Below are 12,852 nucleotides of genomic sequence, written 5' to 3' on the forward strand. Positions count from 1 at the left end.
GTCTCGCACTTGTTCTCTGCTCCATGCAACATCTAAACGGGCGTGTGCATGCGCTGTGAGCCTGACCACGTTGCCTCGGCGACCAGCGGTTATCGTCATCACGGATGAATCTGACGACGACGACGCCTTCAAATTACACCGTTTCCATCCAATCGACGGGTCAAAAAAAAAAAAAAGAGATTGCGTTAATTAAAGCAGAGACGAGCAGGAAAACGCTTTCGACCCCGTTCCCGTAGACGGGGAGCTGAAGATAGAAAAAAGTACGTTGAGGTTAAAGCTCATCGGTGACCATGGTTACGGCCAAACACCCTTTGAAAAAAGGGGGGAGCCCTTGAGCAAGACATTGAGGCCTTTGCCAATGCCAACGTTAAATACAGCGCGAGGGAGCCCCCCCGGAGAGTATTTGAAGAGAAACCCAACGACTGGCTGAGCCTGACATGATCCAAAACGTGGCGGCCGTGACACGCTTCTCTAACGCGGCCGCGCACGCCGGGTTTTATTAGGACAGTTTTGGTTGAGAAGACGCAACCGAAACTCCCGCATGGCGAGAGGCAGATCGGCATGTCACCTGAGCACCCCCCCCCCCCCCCCTCCTTCTCCCCCGTCCCCCTCTCTCTCTCTCGCGCTGTCTCTCTCTCTCCCATTACCCCTCAGTGAGTCCTCTCTTCCTCATTGACAAGCCCTTATTTTTTCATCTTCCCTCCTAGTCTCTTCTCCCTCTCTCTCTCTTTCATCCCTCGCTCTTTTTTTTCTTCCCCCATCCCAATCCCTCTACCACACACACACACACACACACACACACACACACACACACACACACACACACACCTCCACCCCTCCCTCCCTCCCCCTCGTCTCCTCAGAGCTCCTCCGCATTAGCAGTCAACTCCACTCCTAGACGCACTTTGTTTTTCAACCGTGGTGGAGACTGAGCGAGCGAGGGAGCGAGATACAGAGGAGAGAGAGAGATAGAGAGAGCGAGAGAGGAGGAGAGAGAGGGAGAGAGCATCATTTACACAGCCATCCACGCCGAGCGGACCCTGCAGCTCACCCATCCCTCCCCCCCCCCCCTCAGCCACTGCTCACGATGCCAAACATTTTATGTGTTATTTAGTCATGCCTGACTTTATCGAATTTAAAAAAAACATGCCAGTCACGGGTAGTCACCCCCCCCCTTCCCCCAAGTTGTCTCCCCCCTCCACATCCTGTCTCTCTCTCTCTCTCTCTCTCTCTCTCAATTGAGACTCTACCGTCCAGGTTTGACCTCAAGAGCCTCTCGAGCTGCTGTCTTTGGGGACATTTCACTTCTAAATGAAGTTTTTATTCCCAGGCTTCACTCTCCCCTCCTCCTCCTCCCCCACACACACACACACACACACATACAAAACACACCTCCTCCTGACCACCCACCCTGGGGGAAGGGGAGAGAGGGAGAGAGGGAGAGAGAGAGGGAGAGAGAGAGAGAGAGCATAATTCTCGCCAACAGAGTGTTGACTCTAAGATGGATTATTTCTGCTTGAAATCAGAGGCCATGTGCTTTGCTGGATAATATGTCTGTCCCCGATTTCTTTTCTTTTTTTTTTTTTGTTCTCATTTATTTTTTTTCCCAGCAGTGTTCTAATGACGGAGATTTGACGGGCAGCAAAAAAAAACAAAAACAAGACAGACTTGTTCCACCCGGCGTTGCAACGGGAGGCTAAAGGAAAATCCCAACAAGCTCGCCTTCGTAATCCCAAAATCAGGATTTATGGTTGTTTTTTGTTTTTTATGCTGTTATTTAATATTCTGCCGTAGCTCTCGGTGGGTAGACGGGGTCACACTTAGTGGGATTACAGGGGTGATTTCAAGTTCAGACTAACAATGACAAAGTATATATATATATATATATATATATATATATATATATATATATATATATATATATATATATCTACAGGTTTTTTTTTTAGGAGAGCGTGTTTTCTTGCCTTTTTTCCCCCTGATGTTCCCATGCAGCCTCATCAGATGAGCTCAGGAAGCTTCTCGTTGACTCCTGATTCAATTGTGTTCATTACAATAAGTTTGCTGCTAGTTTATTGATTGTTATTAAAATACATGTACTGAACATCAGGCTCAGTAAATCTCCTCATATACAAATACGAGCTGGTTGGTGTTCAGAGCGACATTAGCCTCCTCTTTCACTTCAACGGGCAATAAAGAAAAAGAAAAACGAGGCTTACAAATTTGCTGCAATGAAATGTTCGCATCACACTTCTGTAAAAAAAATTCATAACTTTCCCGTCCCATTGTTTTATAAACAATGTGGACACGTTTCTGCATCTGATAAATAAACCTTCAAGCTCTCATTCAAACTGGACTTGCTCCATCGTATTTCATAGTCCATGCATTTGAGTGAGAATGAGAAGCCCTTTGCCCTTCAGTAAGTGCAGGGCCTGCCCGCGCTGCCCTTGAGCAAGTCGAGTTGCTCCAGTGGAACTGCCCAGAGATGTTTGGATTGAAGCCCGGCGGTTGGAACCGCGGCTCTCGGGTGTGCGCAGCCGTGTGAAGCGGGGCGGTGCTGGAGAAGTAGTATCTGTGTTCAGCAGGAAACCATATAGCTTGGAAAATAAAGGCCCGGAGGGGGGATGGAGGGCAGGGAGGGATGGTGGGGGAGGGGGAGGAGGGGGAGGAGGAGGAGGAGGAGGAGGAGCGGTGTGCCGCTAAGATGTGGGCTCGGAGACGCCACCGGCCGACCTGCAGCTTACGCATTACGCTCGACGAGGAACAGAAACGGCGATACCGAGCGCTGCAGTGTTGAAGTGAGAGTCGATACGCAGCTGCTCTCCGTTGTCGCCGGGCAGAACCCCTGATTTACATGAAGCATCGGAGAACGTCTTTATATTCAGAGTAAAACCGTGTGCATTAACGTCTCCTTATTGTTTCCAAGCACTGAAATACAGCTCTGCCCACAATGCAAAAATCCATCCATCTTAACTATAGTCATGTAATGAAGTATTGACTAGAATCCCCCTTTTTAAAAAAATATATAATAGATCATTTTCTCATTATTTTGATTCATGTTTTCAGCAAAAGTGCCATAAATGTCAGTTGTTCGACATTTGGAGGCGTGGCCTTGAAAACTGAAGCCAATTTTCAGAGGTCATCATGGAGAATTTTCAGATATAAAAAGATATGAAAGAAAGATATAAAGTTGATATTTGTCCCAGATGATAGACGGAGCTCTAATATACAAATAATTGGACTTCCTGCGCTCCGGACCGGTGGATAGAAAGATCTCAGGGTCCTCGTTCACTTTGACTTTGAGACAAAAGAATCCCAAAGTTAATATTTCCATTATCGAAAAAAAGTTTAAACCTTACAAGAAATCGTTTAGGACACGATTTCATGCTATAAAAAATACATTCAGGTATTTTAAGGACGTGTATCTTGCATGCCGTCGCAGAGCGTCCGTAATGTGACTTTTAAATGCAAGCCTCTCTCTGTGTATCATCCCACATTCTTCTTCTCCTTGAAGCCGGCTAACGCGGAGGAGATGGAAACCAGACGAAGCCCGAGGGCTGTAAAAAAAAATACAAAACACTGAAGACCGACTTCTCTCCATCCCTGACTCCTCCTCTAGTTTTCATCACGCATATTTATTGTCTCTTTTTTTTTAAGGCTTCGGCAAAAAAGTAAGAAAGTAAGAAAGAAAAAAAAGTCGTCCATCTTAATAATTCAAGTTTAATACCGAACTTAAGTCACGCAATCGTATCGTTGTGATACATATTCTGAACAATACTTTCCTGGGAGAGTTATATATGGGGACGGGGTCGCGTCTCGAGCCTCAAATTCACGACGTCGTCGGTTGTTTAAATCGCCGGACGCGTTTTACAGAGTTGAATAATACGCCGAAGGTTCATGCCACTTGTTTCAGGGGAAAAGTCCGACTCGAGCTGAAGGATTTTTGGCAGCTTTTGCCGAAGGCCGCGTTCGGAAAAAAAAAAAAAGAAGAAAAATCCGATAGCTTCTGTAAAATCTACCGCTTTGGGATTCTCTGCTTCGTTAAATTGACCGCGATCGGCATGCTGCTCGATGGCACACGAGTGCATTCAGATTTCTAATGATTGCTTACAGCGACGCTCCAAAAATGATTTGTGCCCATTGTTATCTGCTTATTGTTTTGGTCCCATTAGAAGGCTTCTCTGGTGTTAATGAGACTGACGTTGTGCAGTGTTTTTTACGAGCTGTGATGAGCGGAGAGGTTAAAGTCGAATCAATAGGCGGCGGACTCAACAGTCGCTCCCTTGCGTTCCTTTTCACGATTAGAAAAAGGGGTCTAATAGGAAAGAGCAGAACATATTCCTCCTCTGATATTGAATCAATTTCGCTGATCAGTTCCTGCCTCCGAGGAGCTTTTGACAGCCAATAAAATATTCATCTCGATTAATGAGCCTGGAGCAGATGTCCTTATCAAGCAGTTTGTACATGAACAAGCATCCTTTTTTTGTGTGTTTTTGTATTTTAATCTCTTTAAACACAAGTTTTAATTACCTTGAATTTAAATTGTACGTTCGCATTTATATGTGTGTGTCGAATGTGGGATATCTAGTGCCGTATTGTTCAGGTTCAGAAATACTGCAACGTAGCTTTTTAGCAGCATTTTTAGCATTTTATTGAAGGCCGACCCGGATGTTAGAATTCCCTTTTTTTTTTAATTAGTGCAGAAAATGCTAAAAATACTCAGATATTTACACGTTTTGTTCGACGAGATAATCTTCACGTAATTTTTTAAAAATATTTTTGAAGCACAAACGCAATGAGCAGAAGTAAAAAATTTTTTTTTTAAAAAGACATTTTAAAAAGCGAACGTTACGCTGTAAACAAACACGAGCGGCAGCATAAACATCCACTGAGCACACTTGTTTGAGTTCACGTTAAAAGCTTCAAAGTTTTTTTTTCACCGACTGTATTTTTGTTCTTTAAACTTCTTAAGCTTACGTCAACCGCGTGCATTTAATTCAGGCAGCTCGTCAACCACCTTTTTTAAAACAAGAGGACCCTGAAGTGCAGAAATGCTGACGTTGGGGGGTTAAAGCACGACCAGTCGTGGTAGTCGTCGTAGTTAACGGCCCCCGGTGCTCCTCGTGGCGTCGTCACAGTCTATTGAAAGTTGTCGCCTCCTTGCTCTCCTCCATGCATTCAGCATCTCTGTGCTCTCCTTTGTCTCCTCGCAGCGATCGGCCGGACGTTGATCCCCCGATACTTCAGCACGGTGTTTGAGGGGGGGGTCACCGAGCTCCACTACATCCTCAAACACTCCAAGGAGTCCTTCCACAACTCCTGCATCACCCTGGACTGTGATCAGTGCACCATGGTCACCCAGCACGGGAAGCCAATGTTTACAAAGGTAACACCTGACCCCCACCCTCCCCCCCCCCCCCCCCACACACACTTTGCCCGACCCATGAATAATTGATCACAAGCTCGGATAATCGGACGTTTAACTGGTTGGAGATCAGATCCATTTGCACCCTTTTTTTTGGGGATTCCTGCCGGTTTTCATTTCGAGTGTCTTCGAATTTTAAACTCGGTCTTTCTTTTTTATTCGTTGCATGAATTTTCTAAACAACACATTAGCTGCTAAGTTTGTAAACCTTTCAAACGTGTATCCCTGATTTCTAGAGGGCAATTTAACGTCCGAGAGCAAAAGTATCAATACTACACTGTAAAAATACTCGAAATCTTACTCACGTAAAAAAATGTATTAAAAAAAAGTACAAAAGTAACGACGGCATTAAAATATGTACCAAAAGTAAAAGTACTCGTCATGTCGAATGACCCATAAATAATCCTATTTACTATAATATTGGATTATAATTAAGTGATTTTATGTTTTCCAAATAAAAGAGAGTAATTCTATCCATGAGACTCCCCAAAAAATACGATGTTTTTTCCAATTTGTGCAGAGTCGTATATTAAGAACAGGGTCACATTGAAGAGGTATTGGTCGTGATGCCCCTCCCTTCCTAAGTGATGGGGGACGAACTCTCCAGTGGCGAAGGTCTTTTTAAATTGGAAAGGGGGGTCGGGGGAGGGGGGGGGGGGGGGGGGTTGCAGCAACCGGACTGTTGTCTCAGGACAGACTTGAGAGAGGTGAACCGACCCTTCAAGATAAACTGCCTTCGCATTGACTGCTATACCGCATGGTTTGAATTGTGGCATTAAGATATCTCTAAAATGCACCCTATATACCTCTATTCCCCCCCCGATGACCAAAATATCTGCACCAATCAGGGATTTGGGATTTAATGCACGCGTCGTCATATTTACCTGCCCACTCTCCACAAACTCTCGAGTTAAAAGATGTCGGCAGATTCTTAAGCCCTCGGGAACTCCGGGAAGGCAAAGCTACGGCGACTCGAACGAGGTCTTTGAGGACTGCCCTCGAGTTTCTCGGTAGAAGTGAAGCACAGATTGAAGCCGGGGGAAACACAAATTGCACAGGTGAGATAATCTGAAAGCTGACACCGGGGGGGGGGGGGGGGGAGGAGGAGGAGGAGGAGGAGGAGGAGGAGGAGGTATCTGCTTCACCACAGTCTTGAGCCAGATGGCGAGCTGACTCTCACTGTTCTTCTGCTGACATGTCTCGATGCACCCGGAGGAAAAGATAGACGTCGTCAGGGGTTCCGTGTTCCCCCCGAACCGTGGAACCCTGAGAACCGCACGGTTCTGACGTTCAACACGGCCATACGCGCCGTTTAAAAAAAAACAAAAAAAACCCATCGCCAAATAGGTGGCCATGGAGTTTGTCTTTTATTGAGATAAAAAAAAGAAAAAATAATTTCGTGGAAAAGAGATTTTTCAATACAAATAAAATTGGTGCAAACATTTATTTGTATCGGCGGCCATTTTTTATTAACACTGGCGGCCATTTTTATTGACACTATGGCGGCCATTTGCCTTTTTCCTTTTTAATGTCGGATCTCTTTTTTTAGCTGGCGATCAGATTCAAGATGACATTGTGCTGTTTTCACCTTTTGCTGGATCTTTTTTTAAAAAAGAAATAGTTTTAAGACAATAAGAGTCTGAACAATATCATAAGCGAAGGTCTCATAATGACATATTGACTGGTATTCTTTCAATTTGAACAAAACAGAAATATTCTATATATTTGGGTACTGTATTCATTTGATATACATATGTAAGCAGCTCATATGGGCGTACATATTAATCGGTGGTTCTACTTGACACGTCATTTATAATAATACACAATACGTACATGAATTGCTCGGCGAAGGCGAGAAAGAGCCTTTTTAAACCAAAGTATATAATCATTTAGATTGGTCAAAATGGTCCATTTTAATGATTTAATATTCCCTGCGATATGACACCTGCACAAAGAGTTTGCAGACTGATAAACGGGGGCAGGCGCCGGTCAACACACAAAAAAAAAAGAAGCTAAATTTGATGCTCGCAGCGCCGCTCTCTTTTCATCTTCACCTAAATTGGATGGGATGAATTAATTCATTAGAAAAAAACAAAAGGAAGAAAGAAAAAAAAACAACCAGAAAAGAAGAATTCCAATAACGGAGCGTGTTCTCCCAGAGCTCCCACAGCTCCCACAGCTCCCACAGCTCCCACAGCTCCCACAGCTCCCACAGCTCCCACAGCTCCCAGCAGCAGCCTGCAGCTCTGGAGGCCCGAATCTCAATCAGCTCCGCCTCGCCTCGCTTTCCTCCTCCACCACTCCTCTTCCTCCTCCCCTCCTTCCTCCCACCATCCTCATCCTCCACGTCTCCCCCGCACTCCTCCTCCTCCCTCTCTCTCTCATCCCCCTGCCTGACTCGCTCGCTCGCTCAGTCTCTCCTCGCTCTCTCTACTCCACCGCTCTCTCTCATCCCCCCACCCTCCCCTCCCCCCCCCCCCCCCCCACCCCCTCACACACTCTAAACACACACACACACACACACGCTCACATCCTTCATCCCTAGAGAAATCATCCCCAGCTCCCAACTCGCTCTCCCACACTCACTCTCTCTCTCTCTCTCTGCCTGTATCTGTCTCTTTCTTTGCTCTTCTCTCTCTCTCTCTCTCTCTCTCTCTCTGCCTGTATCTGTCTCTTTCTTTGCTCTTCTCTCTCTCTCTCTCTCTCTCTCTCTCTCTCTCTCTCTCTCTCTCTCTCTCCAAATGTTCAAATTCTGATTTGGTTTTTAACGCCACGGCCGCATTTGTGCAATATGACAATTTGCGTCTGTATTTTTTTTTTTTTCCCCTCGTGTGATTTGATCCGTCGTTCCTGCGAGTTAATTGGCGAGATCCGGGAAAAGCAAAAAAAAAAAGAAAAGAGATGCAGGATGTCAGGAGCCGGGCCGACGTCAGACTCACAACATATGGAACGAAATACCAAATTTAAGTGAGCTCATAACTTCCCAGCTTCTCATATTGTAATCCATACTTTGACCTTCTGTTCTGTTTTTAGCTAGCTTATCTTTTTAGTTAGTGTACTCAGCTCCATGTTAGTTTTTATCATCCCGGGTTTTGAAGTCATATATCTTAGTCAAAGAAAATCTCATCTATTTTAGTTTAGTTTCGTCTCACTCCGTCTTTTTTTTTCTTGCTTCGGCAACATTATTGCCGCGTCTGTAATTTGCGTTGGCGTCGTTGACAAATATGTTTATTCGTAGTTGTCCTTAATGAAGTTAACACTGTTTTTTAGATCATTTTGAGGAGACAAAAAGGTGAAAACGGTCAAATTATCACGTCGGATTTAATCATCCGATGTGTGATCTCTGTTTTGATGAATTTAAGAAAAGAAAAATATATATATATATATATTGAATCGCGGTTTCTGTAAATGTGTTCCAAAACCATAATAATGTACAGTAAGAAGAAACAAAATAGAAGAAACAGATCCTCGGCTCGTCTTCGAGGAACCCACTGAGGGAACCCAATGAGGGAACCCACTGGGGGAACCACAGGCTAAATAATTGTGATATCAGGCCGCCACGTTCCCATATCATCACCAATAGAAATATATGCCACACCCATGAAAACAGAAAGATACCCTCAAGGTATAATAAACCAGAAGTGCCCCCCCAAAAAAAGTTTCTTTTAAAAAGGTGTAACTACAATGAAAGAAAACCAAAATGATGGAAACCAACATACATGTGAGATATACATGGTACATATAATAAAATGAAGTGAAGGAGCTCACCACCTGGTGGGATGCTGCAGGCTAACGACTGGGCGGAGTCAGCAGGGCGGTGCCGGTGGACGGCGTGGTGCGGCGAGGTGTTAACGAGTTGACACAGGGTGCCCCCCCCCCCCCCCTCCCCCCGGCATCCCAACACCTCCGTTCACTACCCAGCAGGCCCTGCTTTCACTCGGCCAGTGTGTGTGTGTGTGTGTGTCTGTGTGTGTGTTAACTCGGAGGGCACGGCCCTTGTTACCGGTGCCCAGTTGGGGGTTTCTTCACGCTGGCCGGGGGGGGGGGGGGAGGAGCCGAGCGGAGAGCAAAAGGCGAGTTCGTGACACGGAGATCTCGGCTCAAGCGAATTTAATTCCCTGATTGGAGAAATTGACAAGTGGATGTGTTATCAGCTGTGCGCATGTGTGTGTGTGTGTGTGTGTGTGTTTGTGTGTGTGTGGCGCGTGTGTGTGTGTGTGTTTGTGTGTGTGTGTGTGTGTGGCGCGTGTGTGTGGCGCGTGTGTGTGTGTGGCGCGCATGTGTGTGCGTGTTGTTTGTGTGTGTGGCGTGTGTGTGTGTGTGTGGTGTGTGTGTGTGTGGTGCGTGTGTGTGTGTGTGGCGCGTGTGTGTGTGTGTGGCGCGTGTGTGTGTGCGTGTTGTTTGTGTGTGTGTGGTGTGTGTGTGTGTGTGGTGCGTGTGTGTGTGCGTGTGTGTGTGTGTGTGTGGTGTGGTGCGTGTGTGTGTGTGTGTGTGTGGTGTGGTGCGTGTGTTTGTGTGTGTGTGCGTGTGTGTGTGTGTGTGTGGTGTGGTGCGTGTGTGTGTGTGTGTGTATGCGTGTGTGTGTGTGTGTGTGTGGTGTGGTGCGTGTGTGTGTGTGTGTGTGTGTGTGTGCGTGTGTGTGTGTGTGTGTGCGTGTGTGTGTGTGGTGTGGTGCGTGTGTGTACGTGTGTGTGAGTGTGTGTGTGCGTGCTACTCGTATTGTAGTATTTCAGGAGCGTATGAATTGTCACCGTGCCATACTTTTGCTATAAATGTAAATGCTAAATTATATTGATGTTAACTTTGCAGTAATCTACCTGTTTGCTGAGTCACAAGGTACGTCAATATTATAGAATAATGCACCTCAACGTGACAGTAAAGGTTATTATTATTTATGATGTGAAGCGAGTTAACGTGACCACTTTTAACTACAGCAGTGAAATGAGTTCAAACAAATGAACTCATTTATTGGAGTTCATTTGTTTTGCCTTCTTTTTTAATCATCTCAGGTTTTTAATATGACATGAATTGTTGTGTTTGCTTCAGGATTAATGTGTTTGTTTGTTTTAATCCTAAAGGATGTCGTATACGATCAGTAGACCACCTTTATTATTTGATTTATTGGGTCTGACAGTGGGCTTTAGGTTATATACTATTGTATTAAAGATTAGTTTGAGATTTTTTTGACATTTTACCCTTTTTTTTTGACTAAAGGCAGTGGAGACAGAGAGAGACCTGAGGACTCAAACCATCGATGTAATTACCGTATGTAGCTTAGCACCACTGGGAAAAGTCCAATTATGTACCGCTCATTAGTTGTAACATATTCATCCTGATGAACATTTTTATTGATTTTTAAAAAGTTAATTTGAGCGGTTAAATTACCGTATTTTCCGCACTATAAGGCGCACTTAAAAGCCTTTCATTTGCGCCTTATAATCCGGAGCGACCTTATATATGGATTAATTCTGGTTGTGTTTACTGACCTCGAAAGTGATTTTGTGTGGTACACGGCGCTCTGTCAAAATGTTTTAGTACGACTTTGGTAAACTACAAAGCCGCACCGCTTGCAGCATTATGGTACGTTCACACCAAACGGCTTTATAACTCGATTCAGTTTATTCGCCAGTCAAGTTGCGAAAAGGGGGCGTGGCTTATCTCCGTGGCTTGTCTCGGTAAAAACAGTTATAATTTCCTCCGTCCACCACGGTCGAAATAACCACTAGTTCTGCTTCATACTGGTTGTGGACATCCCATAAACGTCGGAAAAAATCTAACGCCCTGGTGTTTGGGTTCATAACATCACCCGTAGGATCACACAGCTCGGGGAGTTTCACCGACTCCGCCTCGATAGCTTCCGCTTCCAGCGCTACCAGAGCAGCAGCAGCCCAACGGGCGGAGCATCTCAACGCTGATTGGCTGCTACCAGAGCAGCAGCAGCCCAACGGGCGGAGCATCTCAACGCTGATTGGCTGCTACCAGAGCAGCAGCAGCCCAATGGGCGGAGCATCTCAACGCTGATTGGTTGGCGAGTTGCGAAACTTTTGCAACTCGCGTTGGAAGTTGAAATATTTCAACTCTGGCGAAATTTCGAAACGCCCCTTTACAGCTACCGTAGTCAGGAGCGTCGTGGAGTAATACATACTGTGCTTCGTCATAATATTACAGTGTGTGTGTGTATAAGGACCCCAAAATGGCACCTGTCAAGAGACACGCTTAATGTTGAGAGTTATTGTGAACACGTTTAATAAAGTTTGACTGACTGTTGTGTTTCGCTTAATGCGCCTTATAGTCGGGTGCGCCCTGTAGTGCGGAAAATACAGTAAGTCTGCAGCTGTAGGGTGATTTTATCATGTTGAATCAACAAAAAACAACTAATGATCATTTTCATCATCTATTAAATGTAAAATAGTAACAAAAAAAAACAACAACACAGGTTTCCCAGAGCCCAAGTTGACATAATCACACAGATATTCAGTTTAAATCTAAGAAAACCATTAAATATTCATCTGGGAGAATCAAAAACTTTCCTTAAATAGCTCATTAGATGTCAAGCTAAACTGTTTCTGATTGAAAGGCCGGTGACCAATCGATCAATCGACCGAACGATCGATCTCACGGCGACACACTTTGAGTGAATGTGCACTCACCATAAATAGCATTTAATGCCATAATCTTTAACTGTATGCTCAGAAGGTGGTGTCGAGGTGCAGGATAATAAAGCCCGTCAGCAGCCAGTTTGTTATAATTGAGCATATTTAGTCAACTTTGATCCTTTTTATATTCATCAGGAGCAGTCGTGAGTGCTCATAATAATCAATTTAATGACCTTCAGCTCCTCCGTTTGTTAATTGATTGTCATGTTTGGGGACGGTATTGAACGGCAGGACGTCGCTGTTATTCTTTTTTGAGCCGGAGATGCCCCCCGAAACCCGTCGCGTGGAAGATTTATGACCCCGCTCTTAAACCAATGGGGGGGGGGGGGACTCTCTGTGAGGGGCTATATACCATTTAATGGAGCCCTTTTTTTTTCCAGGAAGATTTTCCTCCTTTTTAGCGTTCATAAGGGGAGAAAGAAAGATTTTAAGCAATTCTCTCTCAATAAAATAGCTTGTCTTTAATGCGTCTCTGAAACCGGAGCCATGAAGACCACTTCCTGCACATGTATTTGGACTTTGCAAAATTAAGGCGATTCTTATTTAGTTTTTTTTATATAGCTGGTTTGCCAATTTATTTATGGGTTACAGAGAAGCAGAGAGCTTGTGTGTGTGTGTGTGTGTGGGGGGGGGGGGGGGGGGGGGGGGGCAATGCTAAAGACCCAGTTGGCACGATGCAAAAACAAATCAATAGCGCAGCTTTGTTTCACTGTAGGCTACAGCACCTGAACGCATCAGAAAACACTGCGAACATAAGGGAAGTTATTCCAC

The 12,852-nt window shown here is 45.0% G+C and overlaps 1 protein-coding gene across 8 annotated transcripts in view; it reads left to right on the plus strand.

The window, feature by feature from the left end:
* Positions 1 to 12,852, plus strand: part of ldb2a (LIM domain binding 2a) — an 81,246-nt gene that overhangs the window by 42,974 nt on the left and 25,420 nt on the right. For all 8 annotated transcript variants that reach the window (XM_034543301.1, XM_034543303.1, XM_034543304.1 and 5 more), the window contains exon 3: positions 5,214 to 5,386. In XM_034543301.1, coding sequence (XP_034399192.1) covers positions 5,214 to 5,386 — 173 coding nt within the window. The remainder of the gene's footprint in view (positions 1 to 5,213; positions 5,387 to 12,852) is intronic.

Source organism: Cyclopterus lumpus, chromosome 10 (genome assembly GCF_009769545.1).
Source record: "Cyclopterus lumpus isolate fCycLum1 chromosome 10, fCycLum1.pri, whole genome shotgun sequence".
Classification (NCBI taxonomy): Eukaryota; Metazoa; Chordata; class Actinopteri; order Perciformes; family Cyclopteridae; genus Cyclopterus; species Cyclopterus lumpus.